Here is a 22746-nt window from a genome sequence, read left to right on the forward strand (position 1 = left end):
AAAAACATTGGATCCTTTGTCCGCCTTCAGCACCTGACCCCTTCAGGAGCACAGAGTCATTGGTCACAGATGCTGAAGAAATGGGGGCCAGCCCTACCTTAAAGGTACTGAGAGCACACAGAGAGAATGACAGAACTCTGTGATGCCTGCCTATCACATTCTAGCAGCAATAACAAGCATTATCGAGGTGCAGGCATCAGTATTGTGTTCAGGCAGTGTTAGGCCCGACTATCAGTTTGGTCTGAAGGCTGCACAAAGCACAGGGAAGAGGCCCTGGACTGAGACACCTGCCTTTGTTTTGTGCAGAAATGTTTCACATCTGTGACAAGCATTGCTCATCAGAACAAGGTGCCATTGGCAGGGAGACATTCTTGGGAGTTTATTGACAATAGTGAACAGTATGTACAAGTGATTAAACCCTTGCAACTACATCATCTTAACCTTCCAAACCCTGCCGCTATTTCTTATGTTCCCTGGACATCGGAGCTGGAGGCAGCCTACTGATTGCTACGCCCCGTCTGTAATCAACCTGGTGGGCATTCTCTGGAGGACTGAGACCTGGAGGGCCCTGGCCTGCTTTCGGGGTCCTGCTGTGTGGCAGTGGCACCCTCTCAGCCTGTGGAGCTGGAGCTGCTGATGTCACAGGAAGAGGGGATTTGGATGGGCTGGACATTCCCAGAGTCAGCTGGATGGATGGCCCTGGGAGGTACACCTGCTGATCCTCCTCCCTACGGGTGCCTAAGGGTCCCTGGCTGACTCTACGAAGGGAAAGGAAAAGCTGGAGTGAAAGCAAGCTGCCCAGCACCTCTCTCACATGCACACTGTTGGAAGCCAACTATGGCATCAGCAATGGAGTTCAGTCCGCGCAGCAGTGCAGGAATGACGTCTTGGACCAAGGTCTCCGTGGCGGCCACCATCCTACCAGTGTTGGCCTCAGTGCATTGGCATGCTAGAGCTATCACTCCAGCCTGAAGGCAGACATTTGCTTCATCGTGCCCCACAATCTGATGAGTGCAGAGGACATCCCTAGCTGATGTTCCCAAGCTTGCCTGTGACATGACCAGCCAAAGATTCATCATCTGACTCGGACTCAATAAATTCCTGGCCTCCATCAGTCCTCCGAGTGCCGGACAGCAGGGAAGTCATGGACTCTGTCGGCTGTTTGGCAGATATGCCTGCGAAAGCAAGGAGAGATAATTAATGCATGTAAGTGGCCTGTGAAAGAGGACATGTCACTCACAGCATGGTTGTCTGATGGATGTTGCACTGCTGGATCCTCACTTGGCTGAGCACCGCCGATCTCAGCGTCAGCACAGGACCGGTCCAGATCCTCTCCGGCCAGCTGGATGGCTCTGTTTTCAAAGTCCGCGAGGAACTTGTTTTCAGGCCTCCACCGGTCTGCAACCTCTCCCTCTTGTTGTGTGCCAGCTTCTGCTGCATAAATAGAGATGGAGACGGTGTAAGCAGGACGCCTGCCAGGCCAGATGAAAAGTATGCCTGGCACGTGTGGGTGGTGAGTGGTCCCAAGGATAGGATGAGGACAATGAACAAGTGTGTGAGATAGTGAACGGTGATCTCCCTTGAACCGGCAGTAAGTGGGGTCCCTGTGGATGTGTGATGGGTTTGTGAAAGAGTGAGTTAAGAGTGATGAGAAGAGTCATTTACCCTGGCAGAATTGAGATCATTCATCCACTTGCGGCACTGGGTGGCTGTCTCTTTTGAAAGGTGCTGGCGCTGACCATCGCTGCCACCATTTCCCAAGCTGGATTAGCAATGTTGCTGCCCATCCTGCGGCCAGAGCAGGAATAGAGGACATTATGGCGGGCCTCCACTACGTCCAAAAGGCGCTTGAAGGCCCTGTCATTAAACCTGGGGACTGCGGTCTTTTTGCCTTTCAGGGCCATGTCTTCTTTTCAGCAGCCGTGGGCTGGAATCGCTGAGAGGTGTGCACGTGGCTGGACTTCAAATGTGGCACCCAGCATGCTGAAACAATGAGGTGATGGCGTGGTGGGCGAATGAGATCTCGACCACCATGGAAACGACGTTTCCCAGGAGTGCATGATTAATGTGGCGGGTTTGGGACAATGCGGTGTGAAAATCTGCCATTGCGACCACCTGACGCCGCACTTAGTTCAAATCTGGGGTGATTCCGCCCGTAGAATCTATGAGGCCATTGAGATAAGGTGATTCAGTTGGAGCTTTCTTGGAAGTTTGAGGAAGTATCTGTTGAAGTTGCAAAAGTCTCCTGATTCATGGTAGCCATCATAGCCACCTTTTGAATGTCCATTTTAAAATATAAAAGAAAGTTCCAGAAGCTTCCACGGGAACACACTCTATATTTAAGAATAGGACATGCCTTCACTTGGTTTAACAGTGGCTGGTAATAGCATGAAAATATTAGTTGTGAGCTTTATAATTAACACAAAGAGAGATCTCAAATCCATTGAAATATTTGGAGCTTTGCACATAAGAGTCTCACTCGAAATAGATGAGTTAGTTTGTTATGTCACTCCAATTAGCCTCTCACCACTATGCTGTCCTATGTTTAGTTGGCTTTAACTGGGCTTAATATTGTTTTGTTCATGCAGAGATAAAGCTTCCCTCTAGCAGTGCCTCCACCCTCTTTTTACTCCACATTCTCTCTGGCTAACATGCTGGAGCAAAGTGCAAAGGAATACTTGACCATTTAAACCATTTTAAGCAATATCGATCAAGCCCATTTTTGTGAAAAATTGCAACATAAACTCCACATTTCACAGCAAATTGCATTTATGTGGTACTTTCAATGTAGAAAATTAGCCTAAGGTGCATCACAGATATCTATTATTGTTTAAAAACTAAACCCTTCTTTTTCTGTGTTCTATTTTTCTCTCATGTGGAACTGACCAAATGGACCACAAAGATTTTTCTTTCCCAGTCCTTTACATTTTTGTCTGATAAAGCTCATGAGATCCACTAAACTTTGAGACTTCGGAGAATAAGGCCCTTATATTAAAAGATGTGGTTAAAACCTGGGGGCGGGGGGGGGATTGGGGCCGCTCGCCAATGCGTAAAGTGACAGGGGGTGATGTCAGGCGGGTGTCCCGATGTCACCCCACGTCACTTACGTTCTCAGGTTGGCGGATGAGCAGCAGAGGGGTGAGGAGGAGATAAAATCTTGCTGCTGAAGATTTATTTACGCAACATCGTAATGAACACTTCCATTTGGATGAACAGAGAATAAAATATCGTTGCTCTTCAATTCTGATCTCTGATTTTAAAATTTCAGAATATTTTAAAGTAAAAGTTATGGACATGTCCCAACTCGTGTGATAGTGTCACATGACCCCATGGCAGCAAAATTTTTATCTCATCTTTATTTAATGTTTCAAACCTGAGCTGATCTCCCTGAGGCAACCTCAAGGAAATCCATGCGTGAAAAAGCGCACTCCCGATTCAGGGAATTCTCCTCTGCCCGCTAAGGGAGCGCATAGTGCTTCCTGGCAGACGTCATGCCCGCCCACGTAAAATGGTGGCGCACCCCAAACCAGGGGCGCCAATCGGGAATCCGCCCGCCCACACCCACTCCTGCACATCCCCCCCCAAAAGGGGGAAAGTGTTGCTCCAGAACCATTGCCACATGCCATTAAGATCTGCCCAATGTAGGAATGCCTCATGAATGACTGGCACAGAGATCAGAATTGAAGAGCAGTGTGATTTATTCTCTATCCATCCAAATGGAAGTGTTCAATACTGATGTTGCGTAAATAGCAGGAGAATATTTCCTTCTTCAGCAGCAAGACTTTATCTCCTCCACCCCCCGACGAAAACCTTTGGTTAGTGATCAGAGGCAGGAAAGAACTCATAAGATGCTGCATTCTATCAAGTTCCCTGTATGCCTCAGAAACTGGGACAATCAGTAAAGATCTGTGAAAGAAAATAGAGGTCTTTGAAGTGTGGATGCTAAGATGTGTACTAAAAATTCCATACACAGACCATAAGACAAATGAAGGGGTATTTGAAATTGCAAGGGCAAAAAGAACTCTGAAAAGTGACATCCAGAAAAGAAGATGTCAGTATCTTAGCTTTTTGATCAGAGCTGAAAATCTAAAGAGAACACTTCTAGAGGGCAAAGTGGAAGGCAGCAGAAAGAGGGTTGACCTAGGCATAGTTGGATGATGGGTGTCAAAGAGAGATGAGCTACAGTTGATTGTGAGGATGGCGTAAGACAAATGAGCATGGCATACCATGGCAGCAGATCTAGTGGCAGGAGTAGCCACAGGCAGCAGCAGCAGGGACACGGGGGTGTAACTCCAACACAGGCAGTTAAGGGACCTGTAGATTCAGTGGTGGAGGAGCCTCAGCTTTTGCCATCTTTCAACTGGTACAAGGTACTTGCTACTCATGTGGATTGCAGAGAGGGTGGATAAATTGACCACACCACGTGATTCAGAAGGCCATTCAAGCAGGGAGAGTGAAAGGGATGTGGTAGTGGTTGGGAATATTATAGTCAGGAGATACTATTCTGTTGCCGTGACTAGGAGTCCTGAATGCTGTGTTGCCTACAAGAGGCACACACAAATTGTCATGTGGGCAAATAAGTTAAAGATTTAACTGTAAGGTTGAAAGAGTGCTATGGGAGGAAGGGTTTAAATCCATGGATATTAGCACCACCACTGGGGAAAGAGAGAGCTGATCCATTGGGGCATTGAGTCTATAAACTGGGCAGGGACCAATGTCCTGGTGAATTGAATAACTAAGTTATATGAGTTAATACAGGGCTTTAAACTTATAAGGGAAAGAGAATACAAATGAGGCTGAATTTATAAGTCCAAAGGGAAAAGCCAAGCCTATAAAGCAGAGGAGTGATTTGAGGAAAACGAAGCAGACTGTGTCAGGAATAGACAGAGAGCTTAATAACAGTAATGGAGCTTTAACCACTAAGGCCAATCAAGGAAAAGTAGTAAAAAGTTAAAATTAAAGACACTTTATCTAAATAATTAAGCGTTTGTTACATGAAGTAATGGTGCAAATAGAGATAAATGGAATTGATCTAGTAGCCATTACTGAGATGTGGTTGCAAGGTGACCAAGGTTAGAATTAAACATTCCAGGGTACTTAACTTTAGCAAAGGTAAGCGATATAGAGAAGGTGATGTGATTGTCCTGTTAATAAAGGATTAAAAGATCTTAACCCAGGATATCAAAATGGAGAATATGGAGCTGTGAAAGTACAGGGGGCAGAAAACACTCATGAGAGTCATTTATAGCCCCATAAATAATAATCATAGTGTTGGACAAGGTATAAATCAGGAAATTAGAAGACTCTGTCACAAAGGTAATGCAATAATTGTGTGTATGTGGGGAGGGGGGTGGTGTGGTGGTGTTAATCTTCATATAGCCTGGCGAAAACAAATTGGCAGAAGTAGCTTGAACGATGAGTCCGTGGAATGCATTGAAGATCGTTTTCTAGAACAATATGTCAAGGAACCAATAGGGAACAGGCTATTTTAGATCTTGTAGCCTATAAGGAGACAAGGCTAAGTAGTAATCTTACAGTAAAGGATCCTCTGGGGAAGAATGATCTTAATTATTGCTGAGAAAAGAGATATGCTGTCAAAGCTTTTTGCCTTGACTCTGGGACAGATGCAAGAATATCAAATCTCAAAGGGAACAACAGTATATACTGCATGATAAGAGGGTGCTGACTGGTTGGCAAATGGAGTTCGATTGCTAGAGGCTTTGCTATAGCACAGTTAACTGCCAAGTAATGGAAAACATTAAAGGAAATAATTCACAATTCTTAATAAATATTTTGTCCCTTTGAGGAATTAAAACTCCACTGAAAAGGTGATACAGCCATGGCTAACAAAATAAGTTAAGGTTTATATTATATTGAAGGAAGAAGTTTATAATACTGTCAAAATGAGTAGTAAACTTGAGGATGATGAGGGTTTTAAAAATCAGCAATGGATAATCAAGAAGTTGGTAAAAAGGAAAAAAAATAGAAAAACAGATTGTAAGGTATTTTACAAGTGTGTAAAAAGGAAGTGATCACTGAAAGTAAATGTAGGCCCCTCAGAGACAGGAGAAATTATATTGGAGGATAAGGAAATGGCAGAGACATTAAACAAATATTTTCTGTCCCTTTTCACAGTTGAAGACACAATTGGAAATTGTAGTGAATCAAGGATCTGGTGACAGTCAGGAGCTTTAAGTAACATCAGCAAAGAAAAAGCACTGCTGAAGTTAGTGGGGTTAAAAGCTTAGGCCTGATGACCTACATACTATGGGGAGGTGATGTGTAGTGGTATTCTCGTTGAGATCCAGGGTAATGATCTAGGGACCCGGTCTGAATCCCCCCATGGCAGGTAGTGGAATTTGAATTCAATAAAAATCTGGAATTAAAAGTCTATTGATGACCATTGTCGATTGTTGAAAAAACCCATCTGGTTCACATGATACTCCAGACCCACAGCAATGTGGTTGGCTCTTAAATGCCCTCTGAACAAGGGCAATTAGGGATAGGCAATAAATGCCTAGCCAGCGATGCCCACATCCCATGAATAATAAAAAAGCTAGGATTTTAACAGAGGTGGTTACAGAGATAACAGATACATTAGTTATGAGGATTGGTTAACGGACACAAAACAGAGAGAAAGAATAAATGTGTCATTTTTGGGATGTCAGAATATAACTGGTAGAATGCCACATGAATCAGAGCTTGGGCCTCAGTTATTTACAATTCATATCAATGATTTAGATGAGGGGGCTGAATGTAATCTATTCAAGTTTGCTGATTAGACATTATAGGTAGGAAATGAAACTTTGAGGGGACACAAAGAGGAGATAAAGACCAGTTAATTGGCTGGGCAAGAAGGTGACAGATAAGATTATAATGTGGGGAGTGGTTAAATTCTGTACTTTGGTAAGAAGAATGGAAAAGCAGAATATTTCTGAAAAGGCGAGAAACTAATAAATGTTGGTAATCAGAGGGATTTATGTGTCCTTGTACAAGAATGACGAAAAGTTGACATGCAGATGCAGCAAGCAATGAGGAAGACACATGATATGTTAGCCTTTATTGCAAAGAGGTTGGAGTAGAAGAGTAAGGAAGCTTAATGCCATTACCTAGGGGTGGGGTTTTCTGGTCCCGCCGAAAGCCAGTATATCTTTGGCTGGACCGCTGAATCTCCTGTGGCAGGTCCCACCACAATGGTGCCAGAAAATCCTGGCCTAGGACTTTGCTGAGACCATACCTGGAGTAGTGTGCACACTTTTGGTATCCTTATTGAGGGAATGATAGACTTACCTTAGAGGGGGTGCCACAAAGACTTACTAAATTGATTCCTAGGATGAGAGGACTGTCCTATAAGGAGAGATTGAGTAGAATGGGCCTATATTCTCTAGACATTAGAAAAATGGGAGGTGATCTAATTGAAACATATAAAATTCCAAGAGGCCTTGAAAGGGTAAATGCTGAAAGGTTATTTCCCTGAGCAGGAGAGTCCAGAACTAGGGATCAGAGTCTCAGCATAACAGCTAGAGATGAGGAGAAATTTCTTCGCTGAGAGAGTTTGTATCTCTGGAATTCTATACCACAGAGAGCTATGGATGCTCAGTCGATGAGTACATCCAACGTGAGACCAACAGATTTTTTGGCACTAAGGGAAGTAATGGACATAGGGATTGAACTGTAAAGTGGAGTTGATGTAGCAGTTCAGCCATGACGGCATTGAATGGTGGAGCAGATTCAATAGGCCCTCTGGCCTGCTTATGTTCTGACACCCTTGGTGTAAATTAGCTGAACACCTCACACTTGTAATTATTAAAACTGATTCTTTGCAAAGTCTTCATAAAGGAAACCCACCTTCATGTTATAAAATACATGACAAACTCTGTTGCTGCCCTTATCTCCTGCCTAATCCAGCCTTTGCTTAATTGCCAGTGAGCATCAGTTTGCAGTATATGACTGCCTATAATTCAGCGCTAGTTGGATAACTTGTCTATAGCAACAAACAGAATATGAAAAAAACATTAACCCTGACCTTGTTCCAATTCTGCATTGTTCTCAGGCTGCTTCCCCCCACAAGCACAACTCGACACCAATCTTCCTACTTAGTTTCTTTTAAATTCTGGCTCATACCCGGCCTTGAATCTCATTTTGTTTTAGAAAGATAAAAATGCATGTCTTCTATAAAATTCTGATTTTAAGTGTTATGATTCTTTTGGAAGTAAAAGTATAAAAGACTTAGCAGGAGATGATAACAATGTCTTAAAAAAAATGCTTTGTAGGTTTACGCATCACTGATAAGACCAGCATTTATTGCCCATTCCTAATTGTCCTTGAGGAGGTGGTGATGAGCTGCCTTCTTGAACCACTGCAGTCCATGTGGTGTAGGTACACCCAGTTCTGTTAGGAAGGGAGTTGCAGGATTTTGATCCAGCGACAGTGAAGGAATGGTGATATAGTTCCAAGTCAGGATGGAAAGTGACATGGATGGAAACTTGCAGATGGTGGTGTTCCCATGCGCCTACTGACCTTGTCCTTTTAGATGTTGAGTTCGCAGATTTGGAAGGTGTTAGCAAAGGAATCTTGGTGAATTCCTGCAGTCCACCTTGTATATGGTACACACTGCCGCCACTATGTGCTGGTGGCGAAGGGAGTGAAGATTTAAGGTGCTGGAGGGGGGACATGGAGGCAAGGGCGGGAATGGGGGGTGGGGGGCGGGGTTGCAAGCAAACAGGCAACTTTGCTCTGGATGGTGTCGAGCTCTTGACTGTAGCTGGAGTTACAGTCAGCCAAGCAAGTGGGGAGTATTCCATCGCACACCTGATTTCTGCCTTGTAGATGGTGGACATGCTTTGGAGAGTCAGGAGTCACTTGCCACAGAATTCTCAGCCTCTGACCTGTTCTTGTAGCCACAGTATTTATGTGGCTGCTGCAGTTCAGTTTCTGGTCAATGCTACCTCCAGGATGGTGGAGAATTCAATGATGGCAATGCTGTTGAACATGAAGTGGAGATGGTTGATTCTGTCTTGCTGGAGATGTTCATTTTCTGTCACTTACAATGGTACAAATGTTACTTGCTGCTCATCAGCCCAAGCCTGAATGTTGATCTGGTCTTCCTGCATGTGGGCACGGAATGCCTCAGTATCTGAGGAGCCTTGAATGATACTGAACACTATGCAATCATCAGCGAAAAAAACCCACTTCTGAACTTAGGTTGGAGGGAAGGTCATTGATGAAGCAGGTGAAGATGGTTGAATTGCAATTAATAAAATTTTCTCTTGGAGCCATTGAATCACACAGCACAGGAGGAGACTATTCAGCCCATTGTGCATTTGCCAGCTCTTTGGAAGAGCTATCCAATTAGTCCCATTTCACTCATTCTATCCCCATAAGCCCATAAGTTTTTCCAGTTTTCATTTGACACTTACTATTGAATCTGCTTCCCTTATCATTTCAGAAAATACATTCCAGACCACAATTCACTGTGTTTGTCCTTAACATTATAGAGGGGTAAGGAGTAATATTATAGAGTTAAAGAGGAAAATCAGGCTAGATTATATTTTATCTCTCAGAGCCTTAATCCATTGACAAAGTCAACTTATAATGTTACTCTGACTGCCATCTTCTTTGCCAATCTAACCTTCGATCACAGCCAATGAGCATGCTAGTTAGCGGAACAAATTAATCACACAAATTATTGAAGCATCCTTTATAATTAAACAGTTCCAGTGGGAATGATAGATTAACATGCAAAAAAAGTAATTTCTTGGTATCTGTTAATCATGATTGGCATAAACAGTGTACACAATAGTAAGCAGAAGAACCAATTTATTCTGCTTCAAGACATCTGTAATTCTATTGTGATTTGTCACTTATGAATTATCAATTGTTGCTCATCCATCAATAAGAGGACTATTTCCATGTCACCACATATCCACTAAGTGTAGGGCATGATTCAGTTTTTAAAATGACATCCATTTTTATGGAAAGAAGAGCTTGCTTAGAAATCTTTCATTCTTCAAATGTGAGGGAGGAACCAAAACAGTGTTGCATCACCAATACATGCCACATGCAAAAAATGTGATTATGCCATTCACATTTGCATTGCGTTTTCACACTCAGGTGAAAATTAGATTGATCAAGTAGTATTTAATGAGGGCACTGTGCCTGTCAATCCAACTGTTCCTTAAAACAAAGATAAATAGGAATATGTTAGAATTGAAATCTTACTGTACAATATTTGTTTGAAATTTCTTGGTTCACTGTTTAAGGAACAGCACTAATCCAATTAAATGAACTGGTTGATGCCCTGTGATCTAATAATCATACATCAAGATTTCAGTGCATCAGCTATGACTCAGTTGATAGCATTTTCTCCTCTGAGTCAGAAGGTTGTGAGTTTAAGTCCCATTGCAGGACTTGAGCACAAAAAAAATCAAGGCTGACACTCCAGTGCAGTACTGAGGGACAGCTGCACTGTCAGGGATGCCATCTTTTAGATGTGATGTTGAACTGAGGCCTCGTTTGCCCCCTCAGGTGGACATTAAAAGATTCCATGACACTATTTCAAAAAAGAGTAAGGGAGTTCTCCCCAGTGTTCAGGCCAATATTTATCCCTCAATCAATATCATAAAACAGATTACCTGGTCACTATCGCATTAGCTGTTTGCAGGAACTTGCTATATGCAAACTGGCTACTGTGTTTCTTACCTTACAATGTAATGTACTGCAAAGTGCTTTGAAATGTCTGGTGTCACAGACAGAATGAATGGCCTGGATTTTTACAAATTGAATGTTAGCTTAGGAGCCCTTTAAAAATGATGGGTGGGTCCCGATTCTGGGATTCCTGACCCCATTCCCGGGCAGTGTGATTTTCAGGAGTGCCTTTAAAGGGTACAGGTTGCTTCCTGTCAGAAGTCTGCTTCCGGCACTCCCAACCTGGCTGACTCCAGTGGGAGATAGGTATCCCCTACTCTTCTGCAATTTTCTTGGAGTTGGACCAGGCTTTTAAAGAGTCGTGGTTCATGGCCCCTTAGAGGAATTGTGAATGCTAGTGCGCTTGAGGGGACCTGTTGCCAAGTTACGCATCCCCCTATTCCATATTCCTTCATGCTCCTGCGCCAAGCTCTGCCATTCCGCCCACCCCCTCAGGCTCCTCATGTACCCTACGCTGGGTTCTGGCACTTCCATGCCCATTGACCCACTTTCTAGAACCAATGAACAACATAGTGTAAAGTGGTGTATGTAAATAAAACTTTGAAAAAATGTAATCCATTGATCACGTTCTCCTATGGAAAAAAAGTGTGGATGACAAGCTAATAAAAGTGTCAATCATCCAGGCCCTTTGAAGTTTCAAAAACCACAAACCACAAATGCAAGAAACCACTTGACCTCTAATGAGTAACCTTTGTGAAATTGACTGCAGAGATCATAGAGCTTGAGCTGGTATTCTATCATTCTAATAGATATCTGGGCTCTCAGCCAAGCCTCATTATGTACGCTTGCTGAAAGCCCAGATCAAATGTTTTATATGGATAGAGGTGTGCATTTTCTTATTCAAGGAGTATGTATTCCAATTAAATAATTGAGCAACAAGCTTTTATGAGTGTAAAAATAAAGAAGGTTATTTATTCTCACACACTAACCTCAAATTAAATGAACATCACTAACACTCACTCTCACTCACACACACATACAAGGAATATGTACAGATAAAGGTCATGTACTTTCACAGATTACAGTTATCTCAGTCTCTGATTTATGCTTTTCAGTCTCCCATGTGGCAGGCCTGTGGTCTTTTGATTGGATTCAATGATTTCAAATTGGAATGAGTGTCTTCTAAAGTTAAGGGTTCACAGAAAGTTGTGAGGTTACATGTAATTAAATAGCTAGGAGGTAGGTTCTCAGGTTGAAAACTGGTATAGGTTACATCTTCTAGCTGCCTGATGTCTCACAGTTTGTCTCCAAGTCTGGTTCACAGATTGGCTGAACTGATGCTTCTGATGGCTTTGATGGAAATGCCTGCACCAGCTCCAGGCAGATCTTTTAAATAGACAAAGAAAACATGTGTGTCTCCACAGGACTTTTCATAAGCTTAATGTCTTTTCCAAATAAGGTGCAGTGTTCATATTGATTCCACATCTTGTGTTGTGGGTTAACACCTCTGAGGGTTGGAGACAGTCGGTGTCTTTGTTTTAGAATGACCCATTCAAATTGGATAATACCCCTTTGATTTGTTTCAGGGAAGGGCATCAACTCACATCAGTCTGGAATCTTGTTTGGTTGGCCCTTGAGATAGGGGAGTGGTTCTAATCCACAAGTGAAGTCAGATGACCTTGGGCAGCCATCTTTCCCAGTCTTTTTGTCCAGTTTTTATAAACTATATAAAATTAGTTTGAAATTCAGAGTGTGACATATTGGTACTGGGCATGACAGCAGCATTCGTGAAAGATACTATATAAATGTAAATTTTTATTTTTTACAATGTACTGAAGACCCCTAGAGTGACTGTTGTCTGTAATTCAGCTGAGGGTTCAGATGCAAATTTTTAATCACAGCTCAGAATTTCTAGGTTAGATTATTAACCAGGAATCACCAACATTTTATTTTCTTTTATCTTAACAACTAGCCCCCGACCTGACACCCCTCCTGACCCACCTACCCACTCACCCACTTCACCCACCTCAACCACCTGCCACCTTCCTACCTGCTACCCTAAGCGGCTGCCACTATGGCATCTTACCCACCTGCCACCATATCCACCTGCCTCCTTCCCACCTTGCCACCTGTCAACCCAGCCACCTACCACCCCACCCACCTGCCATCCTACCCACTTATCTCACCCACCTCACCCACTCACTCCTTCATCTACTCACCCATTCTCCCTTTCACTAACATTCATTCTGGACATTTAAACTTATCATATGGCAGCAAGTGCTGTAAAAACATGGTGGTTCTTCTACACTGATTAGCTTTTCTGCTCACTGCATGGTTTCCTGCGCTGAGGGTGGTCTTTGGCATCATGGAGCACAAAAGCAGAGCCTTTTCAATGTATGCAGGTTATGCACTGAGTATCTTTCTGTCTAATCAGCATCAGATACAGGGGTTCCAATGCTGATCGAATATTTTGGATCCATAGTTCTCAAAGCTTCGTCAAAAGGCACCATGAAGTAGCATTTTATCATCTTTGTAGGAATTCCAGTCAAATAAATATGTCAAATAATGGTAGTTAACCTCACAGAAAACAGTATGACATTGGAGTAGAAAAAAACAAAAATCTATATATCAGGCATTATCAGCCAACCAGTAGGTTTGTCGTCTTCCATAACTCACCAAATTGGTGGGCCGAGAACCATTCCAGTTTGTGTCCCCAATGCCAACACGGAGCATTGGCTGGTGAGGCCAAGCTTGTCGGCAGGTCAGGATCCTCCCAACCCCCTATTAAATTCAGTACAGTTTTACTGACTCCAGGAATTGGACGTGTATTCCTGCCCGAGTTTCCTGGTTCTCCCGCCATCATGCCCTCTCAGTGGGTGTCATTTAGGGGAGACGGTGGTGTAGTGTTAATGTCACTGGACTGGTAATCCATAGACCCAACCTAATACTCTGAGGACAAGGGTTTAAATCCCACCATGGCAGCTGGTGGAATTTAAATTCAATTAAATGAATCTAGACTATAAAGCTAGTCTCAGTAATGATGACCATGAAGCTGTCATCGATTTTTGTAAAAGCCCATCTGGTACACTAATGTCCTTTAGAGAAGGAAATCTGTCTTCTTTACCTGGTCTGGCCTACATGTATTTCCAGATCCACAGCAATGTGGTTGAATCTTAACTGCCCTCCAAAATAGCATAGCAAGACACTCAGTTCAAGGACATTTAGGGATAGGCAACAAAAGCTGGCCTTGCCAGTGATGCATGAAAGAATAAAAAAAATAATCTGCATAGGTGATCTGGCTATCATGGTTGAAAATCTGGCAGCATACACAAGTTGTGAGATGTGGATGTAAGGTTTGCAACAGTGCTAAGTGTGAGTGAGGGTCATGTGAAGCTATGAATGTACGATATAAGTTCTGATTGATAGAGATTACTGGTAGGTCATTGATGAGAGTGCAGTGCATTGAGCAGTGGCTGAGGCTAGTTCATTGCAATTCATTGAATATGGCATTTGAAAATACAGTCACTGTCCTTCACCACTCCTGTGAAATCAATAAACCTTCTCCTGCACTGCCCCCATTTTCTTGGAACTATGCTCCTGGAATCAACTATCTCTGCCATCTCTTGTCACTGCCTTCTGAGCATGTGTCTGGAGGACATCCAGCCCCCTGAGGATACATCAAATCTTTCCTCCATTGCATCCCTTTCACCAAGGCTTCCAGAATCCAAAAATCTTGGTGCCCTTTCTCTCCATTGGTGAGCCATTGTTGCTTGTTGCAAATTACAGTAGTCCCAGTGATCTCAGCGCCTGCCAACAGCCATAATGTACCTTCCCGTTAAGGGGTACATGCTAGTTTTGAATTGTGCTCGGAAGTTACCCTTTTGGGCCTCCTGCTGATGTGTGCAGCCAATAAGCAGAGTGGGCCGTGCTGGCTACACACAAATGTCATTAAAATGATCAGGCAGCACAAAGTTGGCATACTACATGCATTCTACTGAATGGGTGTGGGATAATCGCGCATTGCAATCTCTGCATCTTCTTTTGGGAGCTATCTAATTTACCCTGTAATAACAGGTCCCATTTTTTTTTCCAATACACGTAGTTTCATGCAAGAGCTAATAACAATGTCTGTACAATACAGACCATTGTACAGAGTGATATACTTGACTGGCCTTTTCTAAATTCACAGCAGTAAATTACATTCTCAAACTATGCAAAATTTCAATTATATATATTTGAACTTATGGCGTCATTATCGCCTCCTCAATTCTCAATGAATTAACCATAGTTGGGCATCATATATTCACGCTTGCCTCAGTTGGTACCTGTTACCATGGTAGCTGGTGACTAGCTCTTCTCACAATTTGGAAACAAGTTCTGTTCTCAGATCAGACTTGGGAACAAAGATCACTAGGTCACCAGGTGGTTAAAGATTTTTGAAATGGATTTTGTAGATCTCAACTGATTCTCTGGTGGACGTCTATGGTCTGTGTTCACAGAAGGAACCAAGTTGTTAGTTTTTATCTGTAAATCCATTAGTTTGCTGGCCTTGAAGATATGTGTAAGCACTGGCAGGTAAGTGTTAGTTGCTGCATTTACCATGTTAAGGATAGGAATCAAACACAGGCCCTTCTGTACTACATTTAATAAAATACATTTCTACAATACGTCCTCACTGTAAGACAGACTGAGAGTTATGCACACAAGTATCAGCTAACGGGCAGCTAAAGATTCTGATTTTGAATGGTACTGAATGAGCAATGCATTTTAGATGTGAGATTATGATTGACAGAGTTTTCCCTAGCGAACAGTAAATTATTGAATATACTCCTCCCCTTTCCCTGCTGGGGGGCTGATCTTTGCTGGGGTACAGCTCCATAAGTGGTGGACACCTAAGAGTACCTCAGGCATTCTAAAGGAATAGAAAAATAAGAAACAAACAAAGAGGAAAAAGGAAGAATTTTTGAAATAAGGAATAATTTGAAATAAGGAGATAGGTTTGCTCACTTTGGTAACAGACACAACAGCTTTCAACTCCTGAGCTGAATCTTTGGTCCATATTTCTAGGCTCTCATCGGTTGCATTTGTCTGCTATTATTTTGATCCCCTAAGTACACTGTATGCGCGAACAAACTATTATGTAAAAGTTCAACGGATGACTAAATAATTCAATTCGAAACACTGACAAAACACTTTGTTCATTTCGCAACAGAAATCAAAAATTTCCACTTTTGAGAAGATGTGGGCTTTTATGAGCAGCAGGCAGCAAACAGCACTCGTTAAATCTAACGAGGAAGGAATCCAACGAGTTCTTGGTGCCGATTATGCCTTTCTAATGGAATCTACCACCATTGAGTACATCACGCAGAGGAACTGCAATCTGACCCAGATCGGAAGTCCCATGGACTCAAAAGGCTATGGTATCGGAACTCCTCTTGGTATGAAACACTTCACTGGCCTTTAGAGCAGAGTTGGGTAGAATCTGTCTGCTGACAGCTATTTTACTTTTAATAAAATCTCTTGTGATACATAATCAAGTTGATAAAAATGATTGTACTCTTATTTTTTTTACAACAGTTACTATCTAACAACACTATTAGTAATAGGTTAGCCACGCAGCCTGCTCCAAGGTTAATGCAAAACAGTTTTAACTTATTGTGGTACTGATGATAAACATGTGGTATAACTCATTGTGCAAAGTCATTGTCCAAACTGCATGTAAGAAAATGGAGCAAGGCTATCATGCATTGCTATGGCTTTGCATAAACATTAGTATAATCACAACCAGTGCAAGGGCAACATAAAAAAATTCTCAAGTGATTGTTATGATCTCTGTAGAGACCAAATTGGAATTTTCAGTCAATACCTGAAAGCATGAAACAAGATTTTATGTTTTAAGACAATTACTGTAACAGAAGACTGTTGACTCAGCACTATGTTTGTTGGACTTGAAACCACAGAACAAAATACCTTCCCTCCCTTTTTATTTTTAGCACAACTGGAAAAAAACATTTCACAGATATACATTAGAACACCCTTTAGGTAGACATCCAATTCTCCCAGAATCAGTCTAAAATTATTCTTAGCTCCTGAGGGTTTACTTCATTATTTTTCTTTCTCAGCCAGGTAACTTCTAACCCCAGAACTGTCCTTCATGGTGAGAGTATTACTGGTGATCCTCCCTCTAGTACAAGTTAGGCAAATGTTTTAGCTTCATTTTTACTCCTCGCATATTTGTTCTTTTTAATCCAAGCACGAACTTCCATCCATATTCCTGCACGGTGAACCATAGAGACTTCCAGCTTCTAGCTGCTCTCCCTCTGTCTCTCTCTCTCTTTCTCAAGCGCTGACAGAATAACTGTGTCTATGATGTGAGGAAAACGTGTAACCCAATCTTTGCAGTGGCTTCCTCTGCAGCCTCCCCCAGATCAACATGAATCACATGTGCTGAGTATCCAGTTAGAAATGCTGATTAGCTATCTTGAGACTCCCAACTTTCTTTCATCTTGGGACTAAATGGAGAGTTCAATGCACAACAGTTTACATCCCGACACTCTTAACACTTTTGTGGAACTTGGAAACTGTCAGTCTTCCCATCGGCTCTACAGTTGCCTTTGCCATTGTCTATACATTTGAATACCTTCCAACTTTTTCCCAGTAAAGTAGTAAAACAATCAATGTTTTCCTTTAATCTTTACTCTAAATTAAAGACACAATCCCAAAACATAATAATCTTGTAAACCTCATTACCTGTAACATGACTGTCTACAATTGAATGAACGTCATTTGCAGCATCTTCAATCTTGACAAAGGGCCACTGCCCCAGAAAATCTTCATTGTCATTAATATCGAACCAACATAATTAAGCGGAATGCAGAGCTGATGGTGACCCTGCCATTGCACCAGTCTCCAAAAAACACTATCTGTAGTATGACCACAGGCTAAATTTTAGATAAATTGCCTAATTGCAGGCAGCTACAAAGCGGTATTTCAAGATACATGGTAGTACAGTGTGCTTACACTCCAGATTTTTAGCTTGTCTTCATTGTTAATTTTTGTTTATCCCTCTGCTCCACAGGCTCACCATATAAAGAAAAGATAACCATTGCTGTCCTACAGCTTCAGGAGGACGGCAAGCTGCACATGATAAAAGAGAAATGGTGGCGAGGTAACGGCTGCCCTGAGGAAGAGAACAAAGAGGCCAGTGCCCTCGGGATTCAAAACATCGGTGGCATCTTCATTGTGTTGGCAGCAGGCCTCGTGCTGTCAGTGTTTGTGGCAATAGGAGAGTTTATTTACAAACTCCGAAAAACTGCAGAACGTGAACAGGTAAATAAGCATAAATTAGTAATTTACACCTAATTACAGCACAGGGAAGCATACAGAATTTTATTCTTGATTCTGGTTTCTCCGTTTCCCTGGAAATACGACAGTTGTGATGCTATAACTTCCAATCTTACCCCAACTCTTGGTTGCCCATGACAACATGACTGATTCATTAGACTCACAGGCAGCTGTCTGGATCTAGAACTTTCACCAGTGGTTCTCAAGTTTAAAGAAAAACATATGAAAATATCTCAGCTTTGACTATACATGGGCAGATATATAGTTATCCAATAGTGTTCCCTGTTTAAGCTTCTGATAGATGTGAGGCCCACGTCTGCCTGAGTGCAGCAGATACATTATCAACCACACAGTAACATGAAACCGGTCAAACCTCTTGTTAGATCTCTGTTCTATGTTAAGCTCACTGGATACATTTTTGAAAAGGAAAGAAATAGGGACAGGGGAACAGGCAAAAAAAAAAATTAGAGTGTAAAGGTCCAACTCAAGAGCTGTAACAGGCACTAGCCCAATGGACTTCACCATTGCTATAAATTTTATAATTTCACAAAAAGTGACAGTTGTTTCACAATAAACAGGAGAAGTCAAAAATGGGTCAGAATGTGCCAGGGTGAACCATCCCCTGATATGCTCTGCAATCTGGATTTTTCCTATAAGAACGAAACAGAGCAAATGACAGAGAGGAGATTTTAGACAATATTTAGGCAATATTGACGAGTGTTGTGAACTCGCTGTTATTATCCCAGACAATTTTGAACCAATGTATTTGTTAAAGTTCTGGAAGAACTGTGCATTGCAAGTGGATGTTAGTGTAATTTAACGTTTCGTCATCCCAGCCAACTTGCCAAAGGACCACTTGAGCAATGCTGTATCACAACATTGTAATGAAGTACTGGCCTACACCTCTGGTCCTCCAATTCAATTCTGCTGTTGTGGACTATTCCTAATTGGAAAGAGCCACAGGAGGTAGAACAAAATAGTCTGCAACTCTGTTAAATATTGTTACTTTAATAGCACTCTCTTAACCTGCTGTTTGGAAGCTGAGATGACCTTGCTTCTGTACAGCATTCCTTTACCACCATTTACTGAAGAGCAAGAAATGTATAACACTCAATTCCTTTAAACTTCTCAGAGGCTAGGATGCCTGCAAATACAGGCTTAGCAAAATCGTTCTAAACCCCAGATGTAAAAAATAATCTGAAACAGAAAAACTACAGTCAAGCAGTTTGAAAATGTCTGCAGATTCCTGGAGTCAACTCTGACTTGGACCTCATACATATGCTGTAAACTGGGTGGGATGTTTGCCCAGCCCAGTAGACTAGTTAATAGTTGAGAACAATGCAAGCCACACTGATGATGAGGCAACTAATATTCATTGTGTAACATCTCAAAGGATGCAGAGATTTCATGAATGATATGACATATGAAAGGGGCAGCACTTGCCTGACATATGCCCAGTTCAGTGTTACCTTTCACACTGCATGTAGTGAGCCTGATACCAATAATCCAACTGTTTATTTTTCTTGGTATGTTTTCTATTCATTCTCGGAATAATGGCATTACAAGCATGGCCAGCATTTATTGTCCATACCTATTTGCCCTTGAGAAGGTGAGCCAACCTCTCTACTCCCACAGCACTGATAGGTTGGGAGATTGGACATTTTGATCAAGAGATGATGAAGGATCGTGATACATAACCACTGGTTATGTAGATATAACAAAGATATTTCTTTCTGTTACCATTTAATCCTATGACTAACTTTCATCATTCAAAATGGCCAGAGGCCATGCATGGGGCTTTTTACTCTAAATATTCCATTCATAACTTTATTCTTTTTCTGCTGAAAAATAAGATGGGCTGTAAAACTAGCATCACCAAATGTGTGACTGATATTTTCCCAGAGATCCTTGTGCAGCACCATGGCCCAGGAACTTCGGTTATCTCTCACGTGCCAGCGGCGAGTGAAACACAAGCCTCAGGCGCCAGTCATGGTGAAGACCGAGGCAGTAATCAACATGCACACATTCAATGACCGACGACTGCCCGGGAAGGACAACATGACCTGCAACACCGGGCTGACTCCGGTGTTTCCTTAGGAAATATGCAGTCTGTGCTGGGAGCAGAATAGGCGAGCTCTAGCACTGGAAGAGGAGAGAGGCTGGAGCTTTGTTTCAGAGACAGGGCCTGTCAGACGTCAAAGGTGTTTCAAAAGCGGCAAAACCCCAGAGCATGGACAGTGCAATATGCAACGCATGGAAAAAAAAATAAAAACAGCACAAGGCTGCAGGTAGTGTTTCTGAAACTTGAACCAGAACAAATGGGGACATCAGACTCCAAACACTAAATGTGTGGGAAATTTCAGTGCTGATATATTGGAAGAAATGGAACCAGGCAGTGGGCAGCAAGGCCAAGACAATAGAGGAAATGAAGTAGCAACAATGCAATTACACCTTGGTGGAAACCTCCAGCATGGCAATAACAGCATTCATTCTGTCAGCTACAGGTATTGACTCAGACAGGAGGCATCTATGGATATTGATTTCAAGAGTGCTGCACACAGTACGTTCATTCAAGGGTGCAGTTGACCATTTAACTCACAGCATGAAAAGTTGCTGTCATGTCTCGGCAGCTGTTACTCCTTTACCTTTTACCTCAGTGCTGCGCTTCCTTTCTGCCATTGAGAGAGACTAACAGACAGAGCTGGAAGTGAATGGTGCCTCCAGAGAACTGCAAGAGTGGGGGTGGGGGGAACAAAAATCAAAACGGAAAAGACTAAACAGACATCAAGATGACGAGCAGAGTATACAAAATGTAGTTGTTTTCATATTTTGTGTCCAGTTTTTTATCTAATTGTTTAATTTGTGCTTGATTAACAGAAAGAACAAATGGTAGTCTTTTTATGAAATGATGGTTTTGAAGGGATTTTACCATGTGAACAAAATTTTAATTCAGTAAAAATTACCAAAGAACTATCTGCTAACTAGAGGTACTCTGTCGAGTATGTGTTGTTTTTTTTAAAAAAAAACGTCCTTCGGGTTTGTTAATTTCTAATCTGCAATTTTAAGTTACCTACTAAATCACAGACAGCTTCCGGTCCATTGCGACTTACAATGTCCCCCACCTCTCATTGGATGGTTGGTTGGAGGTTGACCGAGGAAATGCACTGCATGCTTGGGATGGTCGATGCCAGCAAGAAACAAAAGAAACAGCTCTTTTGGCTGATGCCAGATTGAGCCATTTCAACCACATCTGACATGGTTGCATCCTAGCATGCTACTGCTGCCCAGATCTGAACAAGCTCACATAGACGTCCAGACTACAGTGGGTGTCATTGACTTAGCAAACCTTTAAGTTGAGCTCTTTGATATTTCACTGCACCCCTTTATTCCCAGTTCTTATTGTAAATGTTAAAACAGCTTATATTGTAATGCTGTCATAGGGGTAATTGTAAATGTTGGCATTTACAGAGTATACCACGGATTGAGTTTTTTGTTGTTAGTCAGAAGCTCAAAGTGAGCATTCATTGACAGGTCCTTTATTCTTCTTCTCAATAATATGAGGAGGAGAGAAAGAGGTGGGGAAGAAGACAGGGAGGGTGAGAGAGAGAGGGAGAGACAAAGAGAGATGGAGATAAAGATAAGGAGGGAAAGGGATACATGCAGCAACAGAATTTTGAGACAAAAAACCTTTCTAATTCTTTATCTTTGAGACAAGTTCAGCTAATTGCTATGAGGGTTGACATTATCATTAAAATCCTAATCCCTTAACCCCTGCGCTGATCCATTATTAATGATTTTCATCCTTAATGATCTCACAAGCTTGAATAAATTGTGTATAATTTTCTTTTATTTTAATATTTGTTGATATAGTTCTCTGCCATTTGAAATGGTTGTGTCTGGTTTCACATGTCACAGAAATAATAGTCTACCATGCATTTCCCACTTTGACAGACTGTACTTCTAAAGTTTCAGTGGACTCAGGAATTCTTACACGTTATAAATTGGCTATTCTTTAAAGAGGCCAATAAATAAAATTGTCTTTAAAAATGCATCTCTCTTAATGGTGAAATGCACTGATCTTTGTGAACCTGAATGATATGTACTTGGGTCCACGGTCTGTGCTGTGCTAGTGAATTTCATGTGGTGTTTTAGTAGAGACCTATAATTGGCCTCTGCACCACCCCACACCCCAACCCCCTGCTAAATCCCTTTGACTTTTAAGGAGAACATTAAACCTGGATTTTCATACCTGGCTAATTGGGTCATGCTGGAAAGACTCACTTGTGTGAATATTGGGTCAGGCTTGGCTGCAATGCCAATGATCAGTAAATCACTGGAATTCACTGTTTCAGATCACATATGAGGCTTAGCCATTAAGTTATGGTACAGCAGTGTGATCAGCATGTGTTAATCCAGAGCATTCAAGAGAAGAGGATTGAAACATGAGTTAGGAAAGGGAGAAAAGTAACCTCCTTTCAGCACTGCATCATTTAAAATATTAGTTTGAAAAATAAAGGTACTCATTGAAACCCACAATGACATAGGGGATGTTGAGACAATCTTTCTAGCACACATGTCAATGGTTTCACTTTCCAATCAAAAATAAGGCCTGTTTCATGATCTTAAAGCTGTACAAGAGAACAGAATATTGTTCTGCTTTCATCAGACATTGGCACACTGCACAGCAAGTTATATTACTTTGTTGAACTTTAGAACAATGTCTAAATTAAAAAATAATGGGTGTGCAGATCACAC

At 42.0% G+C, this 22746-nt stretch overlaps 1 protein-coding gene across 1 annotated transcript in view; it reads left to right on the plus strand.

The window, feature by feature from the left end:
- Positions 1–20186, plus strand: part of LOC121291515 (glutamate receptor ionotropic, kainate 3) — a 558849-nt gene extending 538663 nt beyond the window's left edge. Inside the window, exons 14-16 of the mRNA XM_041212818.1 lie at positions 15860–16085; positions 17726–17976; positions 19894–20186. Of these exons, the coding sequence (XP_041068752.1) occupies positions 15860–16085; positions 17726–17976; positions 19894–20088 (672 nt within the window). The 3' untranslated portion in view covers positions 20089–20186. The remainder of the gene's footprint in view (positions 1–15859; positions 16086–17725; positions 17977–19893) is intronic.
- Positions 20187–22746: the final 2560 nt, after the last annotated feature.

The sequence above is a fragment of the Carcharodon carcharias genome, chromosome 19 (genome assembly GCF_017639515.1).
Source record: "Carcharodon carcharias isolate sCarCar2 chromosome 19, sCarCar2.pri, whole genome shotgun sequence".
Classification (NCBI taxonomy): Eukaryota; Metazoa; Chordata; class Chondrichthyes; order Lamniformes; family Lamnidae; genus Carcharodon; species Carcharodon carcharias.